Raw genomic sequence first — 18485 nt, forward strand, 5'->3', positions numbered from 1 at the left:
AGAAAATATTCTGAATCATTTTTAAAAATAATTTTTTAAGCGTCCACCACAGGACTACCATTATCAACATTCAAATCATGCACGGTTTTCTTTGCAAGATGAGTGAAACAAGATTCTAATTACATTATTTTGCATCCCTCATGCATGCAAGGTCGAACCATGCATTTTTTACGTGTCATGCTTTCAAGCATACTGCTTTAAAACAGAGGTTTGGGAGGAACCTTTCTAAGCGGAAATAATAGTTGAATTGGTTCTGCAATGTGGGTTAACAATTATATTTTTTTAAATGAGACCTGACTGCAATTCAACTTCCTTTTTATTAATAAACTATTTTTCTCAAATATCATTGTAATAATTACAGGGTTAACCAATAAACAGCGGAATAAGTTAAAAGAAAGGAAGAGCAAAGATGACAATTATTCAGCTGTTTTTTTTACAAAATTAAAAACCTTTATTACACATTTTTTTATTTTTATTATTCATAAACCTTCCCTGTGGTCACGTGATGTCCCATAAAAAATTTGGGCCCGATCGGTTCAGCCGTTTTGACGTTTATTGGGTACAAACAGACAGACACCCAAACAGACAAGCCAAATTTATATATATAAGTTCTTAAAACATTTTTGTAATTTTTTGTTTATTTTATAGTTATAGTATTTATTTTTAAACACAAATACAAAATAATAATGTATGATGGTCCAGCTAAAAACAAAACACAAAAGAAAATTTAATATGAGCCAATTGAAAATATAATGTTTGATAATTTTGTTCTGATTGGTATTTGTTGAAACAAACTATTCATATTGAAATCTTTAATCAATTTTCAATATTCCAATGACTTTTGATAACGATATTTTCCCCTTTTCGTGAAAAATATTCCCTCTTGGAAAATTTTTTTTTTTATTTTCCCCAATAACATTTTCTTTATTTGATTATGTTTTATTTATTTATGTTGTGGAATGTGGATAACTTCATTTAATTTATATAGATATATGCTGTTAATACATTTTCGATTTTTCAGTTTCTCTCACACCCTTCAATATTTAGGCACAGTTTTTTATTTATTCTTTTATTCATTTTTGAGTTTTGTTATTTTTTATTTTCACCCACTGATTTTTTACCTTATTTTAAAATTTGATAATTATTTACCCTTTATTTTCCTTTATATTCTAATTTAAAAATTTGATTGGGTTTTAATAAAAGCACAATAATCAGCTGTTAATCAGCTGCTAATCAGCTAATATGGGAGGCCCTGGTGGTACATGGACACCTCATAAGAGGCGTGGACCAATAGCAGCCGAGTTCTCCGGTCCTGGACCGGCAGCGATAGCCTTGCCATCTCTTTTTGGAAGTAAGAATTTTAATCAAATTTGAACTCTTTTATTGAATCATTTTTTTTCTAAAATATATTTTTTTTAACTTTAAATATTTTAGATAATTGTTTTAATTGAGTAAAAAAGTAGAGATATTTTGCCTAAAAATAAGTATTATATATATACCCCCTTCTGAACTTTCTGAACGATTCTCTAATATAAAGGTAATTATATTCTAGATGTACATGTGAATGAATCTACCAAGATTAAGGCACCGGCCTATACCTTTGGTAGCAAACCCAAAACTAAGGTAATTTGAAAAGTCAATTATTTTGTCCTCAGCTTGAATCTTGTAATTGAGACATAACATTATTTCTTACCAAAGTCCTTCACCCTAAAATACAGCAAGCACCATGTGATGTGCCGTTCGTGTCATGGGCTTTCAATATTTTGAACTATAAATTCTGTTAGTTCTGATAGTTTGAAATATCAAACACCATAAGGCTTTGCAAGAAATGCAGGTTAGGAAATTTAAGATCCTGGCAAGCGATTACCAAGTGCGGGTAAACGGCGGGAGTAACTACGACTGGATAGTAATATAAACCTGGGCAATGCTGGGTATACCAACTAGTAGTTTATTTAATAGCTCTGCTCACTAAACTAAAAGTTTGTTATAGCAAAGGTTTTGCATGAATTGAAGTCAAATATTAGAAGGTCACAATTATGATGCAATTATAAAATTAAACCTTCAAGATATTATGCATTTTCAATATTTACAGTCAAACATTTTGACTGTAAATCTTGACTCTATAAATTTTAGTGTTGATATTCGGTTTAAATGCATTTAAAATCAATACTTTTTTATATACAATCATTTGAAAATGTTATATTCAAATGATTAGTTCTTTATCTTGGCTGTATATAGGTTGAATCCTGCTCCCCTGCCCCTAATGTTTACAACACATCAGGTCTTACATCAAAAGGTAAAGTTAAAAAAGAAAATTATCTTCCACAAAATTTTATTTTACTTTTTCAAATAAGCCTTTGTTTCGTTTTCAGTTTGTCCTGAATTTTATAAAATGTTCTCTAAACTGTGATATAAGATGATAAGTTATAGGATTGAAATCAGCTAATGCTGGTCAGAGCATAGGTGTTAGAGTCTCAGATCCAAAACCTTACATCACCCCTGCTCCTGGTACATATGATGCCGAGAAAGGAGAAAAATATCTATCTGAAAAACCTGCTCCTTCAATCGGATTAAAGCTACAAGATCCCAAGAAGTATATAACCCCTGCTCCTGGTACATATGATGCAGAGAAAGGAGAAAAATATCTTTCTGAGCATATCTCTCATTCGATGGGAGTTAGACTTGAAGATGCTAAAAAGTATCTTACCCCAGCCCCTGGTACATATGATGCAGAGAAAGGAGAAAAATATCTATCTGAAAAACCAGCTCCTTCAATTGGATTGAAGCTACAAGATCCCAAGAAGTATATCACCCCTGCTCCTGGTACATATGATGCAGAGAAAGGAGAAAAATACCTTTCAGAACATATTTCTCATTCGATGGGAATAAAACCTGCAGACCCTAAAATGTATTTAACTCCTGCTCCTGGTACATATGATGCTGAGAAGGGAGAAAAATATCTATCTGAAAAACCTGCTCCTTCAATTGGATTAAAGCTACAAGATCCCAAGAAGTATATCACCCCTGCTCCTGGTACATATGATGCAGAGAAGGGAGAAAAATATCTTTCAGAACATATATCCCATTCGATGGGGGTGAGACTTAATGAAGCTAAGAAGTATCTTACCCCTGCTCCTGGTACATACGATGCTGAGAAAGGAGAAAAATATCTTTCAGAACATATATCCCATTCCATGGGAGTTAGACTTAATGATGCTAAGAAGTATCTTACCCCTGCTCCTGGTACATACGATGCTGAGAAAGGAGAAAAATATCTTTCAGAACATATATCCCATTCGATGGGAGTTAGACTTAATGATCCCAAAAAGTATCTTACCCCGGCTCCTGGTACATATGATGCTGAGAAAGGGGAAAAATATCTATCTGAAAAACCAGCTCCTTCAATTGGATTGAAGCTTCAAGATCCCAAGAAGTATATCACCCCTGCTCCTGGTACATATGATGCAGAGAAAGGAGAAAAATACCTTTCCGAACATATTTCACATTCAATGGGAGTTAGACTTGCGGATGCTCCACACTATGTTACACCATCGCCCAATGCTTACTTACCGGAGAACTCTGAGAAGTATCTTTGTACTGGGCCTAATATATCTATAGGACAGAAGCTAAAGTCTCCAGACGCTTACATCACTCCTTCCCCATCAGCATACAGAGTAGAAGAGTGTTAGTATCATAATCATGCATGTTTGCATTATACTAGTTAGAACCTAGTAAATCATTTCTTAAATAATTTAATGAATACAATACAACAGCTTTTCCAATTAAAAAGTAGATGTTTTTTTCTAAGGATTATCTTTTAGAAAAGCTGTTGCTAAATCAGTTGAACAATAAACATGCACAGTTGTTAAAAGTAGTTCTACTTAATTTTGGTTTGTAACACTTTATTAGATAGATGTATTTAGTCATATTTACAAGCAGCACATTAAACCTATTTTTTCACAAACCGTATAATTTCTGTTTTTTGTTCTTTACTATTATTTTATCATGACTGAGTGTATTTTTTTCATTTAAAATGCATGTTTATGTCTGGTATAAATACCTAAAATGAATAGAATATTTTTTTAAACAAATGAATTAAAGTTATACGTAAAAGAGAACTGAAGTAGTTTAAATTTAAAATTATTTAAATGCACAAACTAAAGTTTAAATTCACTACTTTTAGTTAAAACTAACCAGGATCTGCTTCTAGGAAAAGACTGTGGTTATGCTCAAACTATTTGTGGACGAGGTCGAGAGGACAGATTACCAACTACTCCAGCTCCTGGAACCTATACACCAGAGAAATCAGACAAATATCTAAACACTGCTCCACAACAAACCTTCGGTCATAGAACTGAAATAAAGATGAACTCCGTTGCTCCAGCTCCTGGAACCTATGATACAGAGAAGGGTGAAAAATATCTCCATTCTTCTCCACATCAAACATTTGGTCTAAAACCTGAATTAAAGATGAACTCAGTTGCTCCAGCTCCTGGAACCTATGATACAGAGAAAGGTGAAAAGTATCTCCATTCTTCTCCACATCAAACATTTGGTCTAAAACCTGAATTAAAGATGAACTCAGTTGCTCCAGCTCCTGGAACCTATGATACAGAGAAAGGTGAAAAGTATCTTCATTCTTCTCCACATCAGACATTTGGTTTGAAACCTGAATTAAAGATAAACTCTGTTGCTCCAGCCCCTGGAACCTATGATACAGAGAAAGGTGAAAAGTATCTTCATTCTTCTCCTCATCAAACATTTGGTCTGAAGCCTGAATTAAAGATAAACTCAGTTGCTCCGGCTCCTGGAACCTATGATACAGAGAAGAGTGAAAAATATCTCCATTCTTCTCCACATCAGACATTTGGTCTGAAGCCTGAATTAAAGATGAACTCTGTTGCTCCAGCTCCTGGAACCTATGATACAGAGAAGAGTGAAAAATATCTCCATTCCTCTCCACATCAGACATTTGGTCTTAAGCCTGAATTAAAGATGAACTCTGTTGCTCCAGCTCCTGGAACCTATGATACAGAGAAGGCTGAAAAATATCTCCATTCTTCTCCACATCAGACATTTGGTCTGAAACCTGAATTAAAGATAAACTCAGTTGCTCCAGCCCCTGGAACCTATGATACAGAGAAGGGTGAAAAGTATCTCCATTCTTCTCCACATCAAACATTTGGTTTGAAACCTGAATTAAAGATTAACTCAGTTTCCCCAGCACCTGGAACCTACGACCCCGAAAAAGCTGACCGGCTATTAAATGGAGCGCCCCACCACAGCTTTGGGCTTAAGCCCGAGCAAAAGATAAACTCCGTAGCTCCCGCTCCAGGAACTTATAATCCAGAGAAGGCAGATCGTCTTTTAAACGGAGCACCCAAACATATTTTTGGTCTCAAACCGGAACAGAAAATCAACTCAGTTGCCCCAGCACCTGGAACTTATGACCCAGAGAAAGCTGATCAATTCTTAAATGGAGCTCCCCACCACAGCTTTGGTCTTAAACCTGAAATTAAGATGAACACAATAGCCCCTGCTCCAGGAACGTATAATCCTGAAAAGGCAGATCGTCTTTTAAATGGAGCACCACACCATAGTTTCGGGCTAAGACCTGAGTTAAAATTAAACTTCTCCACCCCTGCACCAAATGCATATGATTCTGAGAAGGGAGAAGAATACCTTGCTGGTGGAATGAGTATAACTATTGGTACAAGACTAAAGGAAGCTTCACCGTTCAGTACTCCAGCACCAAACACATATCGTCCAGAAGATTGTTAGTAAATATTAACAATGGGTCAATAGCAAGATCAGAACAGAAGATTTGACACAATTTACATCCTCCTTTCTTCTTGCTATTTTTCCAAATACATTAACTACTAACAACTAATACTGACATCTGCAATTTCCTTGAGATAGATATTCTATTTTAGTAATTCTGTATGTCTCTTTTCTATAGTTAAATGTCAAGGCTGTGAAAAAGGGTTTAGTTATTTTTTTTATTTTTAAGCCATGAAATAGTATTTTTTTTGTCAAATACTTTTTTATTATCATTTTCTTACAAATTTTCATGTTTTTTTTAAATTTTCTACAAATTTGTCTTTTTAATTGGTTTCATTACAGAAATTAGTCTCAAATTATTTTAGTTTTTAACTGGGAACTAACAATATAAAAACTAATCTTAAAAAAAACAAAAACAAAGGTCCATTCATCTAAATATAAGATTAAATAGATTCTTATTTGCGAATTATTTGTGTTGTTTGGACCTATGTTTAGACTCTATAAGTTAAATTTTTACAAATATTTACATCCATTTCCAAGTCAAAACAAAACAATGTTTTCTTCATTTGATTAAAGTAAAAAAGACCATAAAACATTTTGATAAATACAACAATATTGGCTTGTATTTGGATCTTTATATTCTCTAAGTAATTCAAAACTTAAATTTAGGTAAAGAATCTTCACAAGCTTCAAGTCTTCATATTAAACCAAAGGAACCAAAGAAGTTCCAAACCCCAGCTCCAGGTATGTACAGTGTACACTGTACATTGTACACAGTACACTGTTCACTGTACACTGTACACTGTACACTGTACACTGTACACTGTATACTGTATACTGTACACTGTACACTGTACAATGTACACTGCACACTGTACACTGTACACTGTACACTGTACAATGTACACTGTACACTGTACACTGTACAGGCATAAAATAGCAAATACGAGAAATCTACAGTTATTGAATGAAAGGGGTTTTCTAAAGTTAAGTCTCGCTTGGACTTTTTAACGGGACCTTTAGTTTACCGTGACTGTACAATGAACGGATTTAAGGATAATATTTTAATTTGTGGTGATGGTATTCTGAAGAGATAATAATCAATTTTATTTTCAGGCGCCTATAATCCTGAAAACGCTGACAAGGAAATTATTTAATTAATCATTTAACAATTGTTTTTTTTTGTGAAAAAGATTTTTTTGCTGTTTTCTTTTTTGAAAAATAATTAAATGCTTGGCTTGAAGGAGGTAAATGCTTCCAGTGCTAAATTCTCTTTTGGAATCAAGCCTGATATCAAGAAGATTTCTAGCTCTCCAGGTCCAATATTCATAGATTTATAGCTCTCCAGGTCCAATATTCATAGATTTCTAGCTCTCCATGTCCAATATTCATAGATTTCTAGCATTCCAAGTCTAATATTCATAGATTTCTAGCTCTCCAGGTCCAATATTCATAGATTTATAGCTTTCCAGGTCCAATATTCATAGATTTATAGCTCTCCAGGTCCAATATTCATTGATTTATAGCTTTCCAAGTCCAATATTCATAGATAGCTCTCCAGGTCCAATATGTATAGATTTATAGCTCTCTAGGTCCAATATTCATTGATTTCTAGCTCTCCAAGTCCAATATTCATAGATTTCTAGCCTTCCAAGTCTAATATTCATAGATTTCTAGCTCTCCAGGTCCAATATTCATAGATGTCTAGCTCTCCAAGTCCAATATTCATAGATTTCTAGCCTTTCAAGTCCAATATTCATAGATTTCTAGCTCTCCAGGTCAAATATTCATAGATTTATAGCTCTCCAGGTCCAATATTGATAGATTTATAGCTCTCCAGGTCCAATATTCATAGATTTATAGCTCTCCAGGTCCAATATTCATAGATTTATAGCTCTCCAGGTCCAATATTCATAGATTTATAGCTCTCCAGGTCAAATATTTATAGATTTATAGCCTTCCAATCCAATATTTATAGATTAATAGCTTTCCAAGTCCAATATTTATAAATACATTAGAGAACTTTTCCAAGCCAGGAACTTTTGATTGAGATAGAGATAAGCTGCACAACTTAGCGTATTATTTTTTAAGTATAGCTTGTATGATGTTTCTGGGTTAAAATTTCTGTGCCAAAAAAAAAAAAAAGTGGTAGATTTTTAAAAGAATGAAAAAATATGATTAGCTCATTGTTAACGGTTTTTTTAATTCTTATAAAGCAAATAAATATGTACAAAAATAGTTCCAATTAATGAATAAATTTTTCGCATCGTCTTTATTTCTGTTCCTGTATTGAACATTTTACAGCTCCCAATGCATACACTGTTGAAGCTACTAAGGATTCTCCAGCTTACAGTTTAGCAAGTAGAGCTAAGGAACTAAAGAAGTTTTCTACTCCAGCTCCAGGAGCTTACGAGGTAGGGGCTCAATAAACAAGTACAGGGTTACCCAAAAAGAATAAGACTTTCATGATGTTATAAAACACTATTAATATGACGATTTAAAGGTTGAATTTGATTTGTGTACTTAATTAAGCTTTTCACTGTGGTTTAATTATATTATGTTGAAAGTTCCTTTACATATGTGCATTTCTACTGCTAACAACTAATACTAATCTATATATGTACTGTACTGCAGTTGAGTGATACTAACATGTACAAGACTAAATCTCCCGCCTATTCTCTCAGCATGAGGAAACCTAACCAAATAACCAATTAATCAATCAACTATCTAATCAAAAATACAGAAAATCAAATTAATAAATTGAATCACTTCTTTTCTGTTTCAAAAATGAATTTACTATAGTGTAATAAACAAAAAACTATTCAATTAAAGAATGTTTTACTATTCCTACTGGTGGTTAAGGTATAATGAACCCTCTGATAATACAATGAAACCTGGTCCTGGAGCTTATGCAGCTGAAAAAGTGATCATAAAAAACGTTTTCCTAAATTAAAAACCATCTTGGTCTTTAGAAAACTTTATTGAAACACAAAATCAATCACAAGCAATTCAAAAAATAACTAAAAATCAAACGTTTTTAATTTTATCGCCTTTATAGCAAAATTTCAATAAAGTACTTTTGTGATCAAACGACATAAAAATTAAACAAATTTAATTGAGGCAAGTATTCATGAACTTAACTAACGTTTTTGCTGATTTGAAGATAAATTTGAGCACTAGTCAACCAGAATACAGTTTTGGAGTCAGGGAAATACATAAATAATAATTTTTTGAATATTTCCAAATTCTCTTTTTTCAACTTAAATTTTTGAGAGAATAATAGTGACCATTTAATCTATATTAGCTTTTTTGAAGTCAATAATTTAGGGCAAAATACAATGTAACAACTTAAGACAAATCCTGGCTGTCGGACCAAAAACCCCCCCCCCCCCCCTCCTTCCAGTTAAATGCTTTTAAAATAAGACGCTACTAACCCGGCCTTTTATATGGTTCTGTTGATTTTAAATCTGATTGTGATGAAAATGTATTTCTTCAGGCATTCTCAGTATGTTTTCACTCCTAAACCATCAAATGGAGTTCATTGTAGACCTCTACCTTACTAATCCAACCATCAAATGGAGTTCATTGTGGAGTTCATTGTAGGCCTCTACCTTACTAATCCAACATCAAATGGATTTCATTGTGGAGTTCATTGTAGGCCTCTACCATAGTATTTCAACCATTAATTATGGAGTTTTTTGTAGGCCACTACCATACTAATCCAATCATCAAATGGAGTTTATTGTAGGCCTCTTTACCATAGTATTTAAACCATTAAATGGAGTTTATTGTAGGCCACTACCTTACTAATCCAGCCATCAACTGTGGTTCATTGTAGGCCTCTACCATACTAATCCAACCATCAAATGGAGTTCATTGTAGGCCTCTACCATACTAATACAACTTTCAAATTGAGTTCATTGTAGGCCTCTATCATACTAATCCAACCATCAACTGTAGTTCATTGTAGGCCTCTACCATACTAATCCAACCATCACTCCCTTGACTTCCGGTTGACTGTAGGACTCCCTTGTAGGATTAGCAACCCCTGATGCATTTAGCAATCCCATAATGAATATAGCACACCCATTATGATTGTAGCACTTACCTAATAAATGTAGCGCTCTCCTTTAGGATGTATCACTCTCCTTTAGGATGCATCACTACCCTTTTGAATGTAACACTTATCTTTAGGATGATACATCCCCTGTAGGATGTAGCACTCAAATGTAGAATGTGGCACTCTCCTGTATTCTGTAGCACTTCCCTGTAGGACATGGCACACACCTCTCGAATGGATCACTATCCAATAGGATGTAGCACTCTAAAGTAGAATGTGACACTTCTTATTAGATTATATCACTCTACTGTAGGATGTTGCACTCCCCAGTAGGATCTGGCCCTCCCTTTAGGATTTTATTACTCCCCTTTTAGTATTATATCACTTCCCTATTGGATTCAAGACTCCCCTGTAGGATCAATCACTACTAACCAGATTACATCGCTCCCCTTTAAGATTTTGCACTCTCCTGTAGAATGTTGAACTCCCCTGTAGAGTTTAGCACTCCCCTGTAGGATTTAGCATTCCCCTGTAGGATTTAGCACTCCTCTGTAGATTATATCACTCCCCTGAAAGATGCCTCACTCATTCTAGATTATTGCAAACATTTTCCTAATATATTTTGAAAATGTGTGTTTTATTATAACTCTACTGTGTTCCTTTACTTAATTCTAGTCTAAATTATAGCTTTTATTCAACTTGAGATATTGATTGATTGTAATTATACTCATAAACTGGAATAGAATTTGTGTTATAACTTTGCATTGTAATTAGGTGCAAGGTTAATAATAGTACATTTTATAAATTCTACTAATTTTCAACTGTTTTTGATAGAAACGATCATATCGACGAAACTTGTTGAACTTCAGTTGATGAAACAATTGTTACAAATCAGCTGATGAAACAATTGTTACAAATCAGCTGATGAAACAATTTTTAAAAATCAGCTGATGAAACAATTGTTACAAATCAGCTGATGAACAAATTTTTAAAAATCTGCTGATGAAACAATTGTTAAAAATCAGTTGATGAAACAATTGTTTCAAATCAGCTGATGAAACAATTTTTAAAAATCAGCTGATGAAACAATTGTTACAACTCAGCTGATGAAGCAGGTTTAACGTGAGTTAATAAAACATGTTGAGCATATGTCCTGATAAAGCGAATATAGAACTAGCTAAGCATTTTTCTAATTAACATTTTACTAATTAAACCAACTATGCCTCGGGTGATAAACCCAACTGGATGTTTGTTGAAATAAGAAACTAACCAACTGTCAGCTGAACAATCTAACCAACAGATGAAGGATCAAACTAACTCCTTGGAGTACCTAAAACCCCATTAACACTCTGAAGCTACTGGAAATTAGGGGTTTAAATGTAAGTGTGTTATTGGAAGTAAAAATGCAAATTATTAAAGTTTCGTATTGCCTAAATGTATAACCTAAGCTAATGCACTGCTAGACCTACAAAGTGTCCCACCTAATATTGGATTGTGTTATAGCTTTAAATTATGTTTTCCGGTACTAGTCAGAAAATTTAAAAAGAACAAATCATTTTAAAAAATTGTATATTGCTAATTTATAATTTTAATATTATGTGCGTATTTTGGCGCGCGTTAATAATCTAATATGATATGGGACGCTCTGTATATACATATAATGCTAAGATATCCTAAAATAATTATCTTCCTAGGTTGAAGTAAAGGATAAGAAACCTGAGTTTGCTTTTGGAATCAAGCATTCTCCATACACTTACTCCGGAAAGGTAAACCGAATTAAAAAAAAAAAAAAATTAATAAAATTTTAATCTTTAAATTTCTATAAAGGTTAAAGGAGACACATGGGTCTCCTCACAAACAGAGTCGACCAATGGAACCATGTCCAATGGAAGTTATACAAACGGAACCATATCCAATGGTAACTACACCAATGGAACGTCCAATGGGAGTTACTCCCATGGAAAAATATCAACCAGTAGCAATGGTTTGAAGATAACCGAACATGTTGAGTATCGTCAGCGCAGTGGAACCTTTACAAGGGATAAACCTTCAGTTATGCAACCTACAGCTGTTGCATAAACAACTTTGATTCAGAAACAAACGCGATGGTGTCGATTTTTCTTATGCTAGCAAATTATAAAGGATTATGTGTAAACTGCATTACTGTAAAGTTAAATGTGTACACTGTAATACTGTACAATTTAATGTGTACAATGCATTACTGTACAGTTTAATGTGTACACTGAATTATTGTACAGTTTAATGTGTGCACCAAATAGATTGTGAAATACAATAGATGGCAACGTGTCAATTCAGTTTTTGTGTCCGACAAAATTATCAATAATTGTGATAATTTTAGAATAAAGTGTTTTTCTTACAGTAAAATAAGTGCAATTGTATGTGTTCTTTAGTTTCTGTTTTTACATTTTTTTATTAATCTTGGAAAACATGTCACCTAAAATGAGAAAATTTCGTTTTCTTTGTTATATTTGACACTTTTGACGTTGTGTATAATTTGTTCATTTCTCTGTTGCCACCTATTGTACTTGATAATCTATTTGGTGTATACTGCATTACTGTACAGTTTAATGTGTACACTGCATTATTGTACAGTATATGTGTATACTGCATTACTGTACAGTTTAATGTGTACACTGCATTACTGTAGAATTTAATATGTGCAATGCATTACTGTACGGTTTAATATGTACACTACATTATTGTACAGTTTAATATGTACAATGCATTTTTGTACGGTTTAATATGTACACTTCATTACTGTACAGTTTAATATGTACACTACATTACTGTACAGTTTAATGTGTACAATGCATTACTGTACAGTTTAATGTGTACACTGCATTATTGTACAGTTTAATGAGTACACTGCATTACTGTACAGTTTAATGAGTACACTGCATTACTGTACAGTTTAATGTGTACACTGCATTAATTTACAGTTTATTCAGTTTATTGTGTATGCTGCATTACTGTACAGTAAAATGTGTACATTGTACACTGCATTACTGTACAGTTTAATTTGTACACTGTACACTGCATCACTGAAGTGCACAAGATAAAAAACTAATCTTTTTCTCATTACAAAATTATTAATACATGCTTTTTTGTTCTTACTTTTTGCAATAATAATAATATTGTATTTAAACCCCACTCACTTTATACACAGTTCTTGTATTATGTAACTAACTTTACACAGATCAAACCAGAAATTAGCAAAAGCAAATTGTTTTTATTTCGGGAAGGAATTCTGAAGAAAAAATCACTGTTACTAACCAGGAAACTAATAGCGTTCTAACTTTAATAATTTACCAACATGGTTGCCCAGGAAATGTTGTACTTTAGTTATTTTCTAGACAAAAATCGTTATTCGTTTTATTTAAACCCGACAATTATAATTAGAATGAATAACAAGATTAATAATATTATAATACATTGCTCTTCTCAAGGTATTTAAAACAAAAAGACAAACTAACAATATATTTATTAATATGTGCCAGTTACTAATATATAAATAAATTCTAACTAATTTACTCTGGTCTGTTTTTGTTTTATTATTGTAAAAAATGACATTTTTCAGAAAAGCTTTCAGGCACAACTTAATTAAGCTTTATGAGAATTTTTTCAAAAAAACAGGTAAAACTGATATTGTTGAAGCGGAGGGCAAATGTTTGTCAATAATTTATGAACCAACTGGGAGCGCATAAAGCTGCACGGGAGGGTACAATCTTAAAGATAGAGAGCCAAGCTAATAATATTCACGTGGTTGTACCGGGTTCCCCATCAACATATGATGCACATCGGCTAAAGGATGAAATATGGTCGGACATTAAGGAAAACAGAAATTATATACTACTTTATATTTATATATATATATATATATATACAGGGTGAGTCAAAAAAATGTGATTTGAAGCGCCTGGTGCAAAATTGTACCTTTTTTGTGCGACTCATCTGTAAGGTGTTCTTTTAATGTTTTTTGAAATATTTGTATTGCAATGGCCCAAAAAAAAATCCGCGAACCTTTTTTCTCTCAAAATCAAAAGTTTAGGAAAGCAAAAATGTGTATATTAATTATTTCAATTGAGATCTAAAATTTTATAAATATTGATTAACCAAATCTCAGAAAATTCGCAAAATTGTAATGAGAAAATTTGCAATTTGCAAGAGTTGCCACAAAAAAATGAACAATTTTGCACCAGGCGCCGGTAATCACACTTTTTTTACTCACCCTGTATATATACAGATATAACCAGGACATGCAATGTACATGTTTTCTATTCTGCATTAGGTAACATATTTCGTAAAGCTATCGTCTTTATTATCAGCGGCCATGGACTTTTTCAAACAAGAATTGAAAAAAGTTACACACACCTTAAAAAAAATCCTAAGGCTTGAATGTATTTCTAATGTTTGAAATCAAGGTTGAAATACAGATGTTTTTTTAAAGAAAAAAAACTGCCAAAGTCAATGAACGGAAGATGTGTTATTAAAATAAATATATAATTTATATCAGTTAAAATTAGTTAGTTTAAAACTAAAGCAATTATTATTTTTTTCAAATCGTGTATACACTACCTTAATAGGTAAAAAAGAACATAGGGTGAGAGGATACAGATTAAACAAAAAAGTGTAACATGTTTATTAATTTGTTATTATTTGTTATTTTATGTCAGTACAAAAAAAAACATACCTCTAATTTTCACAACACGATAAATCTAACTATAAGCAATATTAGATAGGGTTTTACATAACATTTATTCAAATATAAAAATATAAAAAATGCAAAAAAAAAGAAATAATGCAACTGCATGATACTTTAATTATGTTATGTTGAAGTGTTTCCGTTACAGTAATAAACACATAAATAAATAAAAAATAAAAATAGTTTTTAAATTTTTTTAGAAAAACTAGTTTATCTGATAAATGTAAAGCAGCTATAAATATGTTTGTATGTTTAAATGAATATTTGTTTATGTTACATTTTGTGCGTCCTTCGCTCTGTTCTTATAAGTGCGTCCTCACCAGTGTATCCGCAGAAGTAAATCTAGTAAATCATTGACACCACTTCAGTAATAACAACTTATAACGTAAAGCATTTATATTTCCAGAAAGTAGAGACATAGCTAGCTATTGTTTTATGACAAACATGTTCAGAAACATGACGTTCTTCTAAGGTTCTTTTAAAACCTAAAGGGTCTTTAAGCGTAATTTCAATTGACCCTCCATGCAAGGATGTAAATTCCCGATTTACAGCGGTACCCTTGAAACCTTTATCTGATCAATAATGTGGAAGGTTTTGCTAGGTGAAAAGGTGTTTTATTCTGATAATTCACGAATGTTTTTCCTGCAGTAGAAATGCACAATTCGCTTTTGAAGAGAAACCACCAATTTATCAGTTTTCACATTATAAACTTTGATATCTAATTCATACTTGATCAGACAAAGCTTTAAAAGTATCGTTTTAAATCGGGCATTGTTGTGTTTGCATGGAGGGTCACTTAAACATTACACTCACAGTCCCTTTAAAACATTTATTGGTATGATCATACTGATGAAAAATATCGGAGGCTAACTTTCTTCTTACGTTTCATGGTTTGCAGGGAAACCCAACTGGAAAGAGCATTTTTGAATCCCCTATCTATAGTTACTGTATAAAGGATGAATTATATATTCTCTGTCAGCTTAAAATAGCAGTGCTGTGTCGGGCAACAAATACTTATCACTGAACTGCTTACTTTAAACTTTCAGAAAATACTATTGATGTTTGATTGCATGGTAGACTTAAGGGAGAGCTTCAAACTTAATGCACTGGACATTTCAGTCCCTGCTTGGTGCCTAAAAAAATAAACAGTAAAAACTTCTCAACATGAAAGATTCTTGAATCAAATGACTCTTCTTACAAAAACTTTAAAATTACCAGCACTCAACAGTCATCATCCTTGGTTGTTGTAGTTCGTCATCAGATTCTAGCTACTACTGGGCAGTATTGCTCGGTAGATTTGGCGCGAATGATCCGACAAACAAAGAATTTAAGTGACGATATTTTGATCGTCTAGAACTTCGCAATGTTCATTTTGAATTTTGTAATAATCAACACATTTCTATAAAAATAGGATTTTCAAAATGTGGTCTGCCTAATTTTATTATTTTCTAAAAGAAATGTGATATTAACAATACTTGTGTCCCCGCCTCATGTTATTCATTACATAAAAGATATTATCACAATTTGTTCAGAAGAATTTAAATGTTTTTTTTTCATACAGACATTGTCTAAATTAATTTTTTAGAAGCTGAGATGATTAATATGGTGCAGTCGTTACTATTGTCAACGTAAAAACTTTTAATTTTGTAACAATTTTCGACTTAGTGATCCAACAGTTGCAAGCTCTTACGCATAAATCGAAGAGAATTTTGAATTTTACGTCTAAATCTAAGAACAAGTGCTTTTTCGTTATAAAATTTACGTGACTAAGTCTACAAAAATATGAGTGAAATGGTGAGGTGAAATCAAAGGCAAAGATTTTGAGACACTTGAAAGTCGACCTAGTGTCTCATTGAAAATTCTTCGGTGGTTTATTCTTTTTTTCAATGTTCTGAAAGTTTTAAAAATGTATTTACAATCGAAAGCTGTACTTTAAAAAGTGCTTTAATCAATCGCGATCATAAAGTTTGAAAATAGCGTATTTTACAATGTTTTTAATCATTTTACTTTTATGTCTGAAAAAAGTTATGATTTTTTTTGTAAAATGTAAAAATGTTAACTGGAATAAGAAAGATGTTGAATATATTATATATGCTACTAGGAAGATGCTGAATATAATATATATGCTACTAGGAAGAGGCTGAAAATATTATGTATGCTACTAGGAAGATGCTGAATATATTATGTATGCTACTAGGAAGATGCTGAATACAATATATATGCTACTAGGAAGAGGCTGAATATATTATGTATGCTACTAGGAAGATGCTGAATATATTATGTATGCTATTAGGAAGATGCTGAATATATTAGGTATGCTACTAGGAAGATGCTGAATATATTAGGTATGCTACTAGGAAGATGCTGAATATATTAGGTATGCTACTAGGAAGATGCTGAATATATTAGGTATGCTACTAGGAAGATGTCGAATATATTATGCATGCTACTAGGAAGATGCTGAATATATTAGGTATGCTACTAGGTAGATGCTGAATATATTATGCATGCTACTAGGAAGATGTTGAATATATTAGGTAAGCTACTAGGAAGATGTCGAATATATTATGCATGCTACTAGGAAGATGCTGAATATATTATGTATGCTATTAGGAAGATGCTGAATATAATATATATGCTACTAGGAAGATATTGAATATATTATGTATGCTATTAGGAAGATGCTGAATATAATATATATGCTACTAGGAAGATATTGAATATATTATGTATGCTACTAGGAAGATGCTGAATAAATTATGCATGCTACTAGGAAGATGCTGAATATATTATGTATGCTATTAGGAAGATGCTGAATATAATACATATGCTACTAGGAAGATATTTAATATATTATGTATGCTACTAGGAAGATGCTGAATAAATTATATATGCTACTAGGAAGATGCTGAATATATTATGTAAGCTACTAGGAAGATATTGAATATATTATGTATGCTAGTAGGAAGATGCTGAATAAATTATATATGCTACTAGGAAGATGCTGAATATATTAAGTATGCTACTAGGTAGATGCTGAATATGTTATGTATGCTACTAGGAAGATGCTGAATATATTATATATGCTACTAGGAAAATGCTGAATATATTATGTATGCTACTAGGAAGATATTGAATAAATTATATATGCTACTAGGAATATGCTGAATATATTAGGTATGCTACTAGGTAGATGTCGAATATATTATGTATGCTACTAGGAAGATATTGAATATATTATGTATGCTACTAGGAAGATGCTGAATATATTATGCATGCTACTAGGAAGATGCTGAATATATTAGGTATGCTACTAGGTAGATGCTGAATATATTATGCATGCTACTAGGAAGATGCTGAATATAATATATATGCTACTAGGAAGATGCTGAATATAATATATATGCTACTAGGAAGATATTGAATATATTATGTATGCTACTAGGAAGATACTGCATATATTATGTATACTACTAGGAAGATATTGAATATATTATGTATGCTACTAGGAAGATATTGAATATATTATGTATGCTACTAAGAAGATATTGAATATATTATGTATGCTACTAGGAAGATATTGAATATAATTTGTATGCTACTAGGAAGATATTGAATATATTATATATGCTACTAGGAAGATATTGAATATATTATGTATGCTACTAGGAAGATGCTGAATATATTATATATGCTACTAGGAAGATACTGAATATATTATGTATGCTACTAGGAAGATATTGAATATATTAGGTATGCTACTAGGAAGATGCTGAATATAATATATATGCTACTAGGAAGATGCTGAATATATTATGTATGCTACTAGGAAGATATTGAATATATTATGTATGCTACTAGGAAGATGCTGAATATATTATGTATGCTACTAGGAAGATATTGAATATATTATGTATGCTA

General features: G+C 32.2%; 1 protein-coding gene across 9 annotated transcripts; it reads left to right on the forward strand.

Moving 5' to 3' along the window:
* The first annotated feature begins 950 nt into the window (after positions 1 to 950).
* LOC111710657 (extensin-2) lies at positions 951 to 12205 on the forward strand. Of its 9 annotated transcripts, XM_023484776.1 has the most exons (13): positions 951 to 1047; positions 1227 to 1351; positions 1553 to 1623; positions 2239 to 2296; positions 4211 to 5776; positions 6451 to 6525; positions 6898 to 6926; positions 7026 to 7098; positions 8086 to 8195; positions 8416 to 8471; positions 8644 to 8704; positions 8945 to 8988; positions 9278 to 10598. In XM_023484776.1, the coding sequence occupies exons 2-13, from the start codon at positions 1243 to 1245 to the stop codon at positions 9342 to 9344; spliced, it is 2319 nt and encodes a 772-aa protein (XP_023340544.1). In that variant the 5' UTR covers positions 951 to 1047; positions 1227 to 1242; the 3' UTR covers positions 9345 to 10598. The 9 variants fall into 9 exon arrangements, 8 of the variants coding, with proteins under 8 accessions (XP_023340544.1, XP_023340545.1, XP_023340548.1 ...); XM_023484780.1 differs by lacking the exons at positions 4211 to 5776; positions 8416 to 8471; positions 8644 to 8704; positions 8945 to 8988; positions 9278 to 10598 and adding exons at positions 2425 to 3180; positions 3286 to 3684; positions 11536 to 11607; positions 11669 to 12205 and having other exon boundaries at positions 952 to 1047; XM_023484775.1 differs by lacking the exons at positions 8416 to 8471; positions 8644 to 8704; positions 8945 to 8988; positions 9278 to 10598 and adding exons at positions 7544 to 7559; positions 11536 to 11607; positions 11669 to 12205 and having other exon boundaries at positions 952 to 1047; positions 7026 to 7082.
* The last annotated feature ends 6280 nt before the right edge of the window (positions 12206 to 18485 follow it).

Source organism: Eurytemora carolleeae, unplaced genomic scaffold (genome assembly GCF_000591075.1).
Source record: "Eurytemora carolleeae unplaced genomic scaffold, Eaff_2.0 scaffold1084, whole genome shotgun sequence".
NCBI lineage: Eukaryota > Metazoa > Arthropoda > Copepoda > Calanoida > Temoridae > Eurytemora > Eurytemora carolleeae.

What these genes read in the sequence shown, in the direction of transcription:
- LOC111710657 (XM_023484773.1), top strand. Translation starts at nt 1,243, where the DNA reads ATGGGAGGCCCTGGTGGTACATGGACACCTCATAAGAGGCGTGGACCA. An exon ending in GTAGCAAACCCAAAACTAAG is followed by an intron (nt 1,624 to 2,238) that starts GTAATTTGAAAA and finishes GGCTGTATATAG; the next exon opens with GTTGAATCCTGCTCCCCTGC. An exon ending in CATACACTTACTCCGGAAAG is followed by an intron (nt 11,608 to 11,668) that starts GTAAACCGAATT and finishes ATTTCTATAAAG; the next exon opens with GTTAAAGGAGACACATGGGT.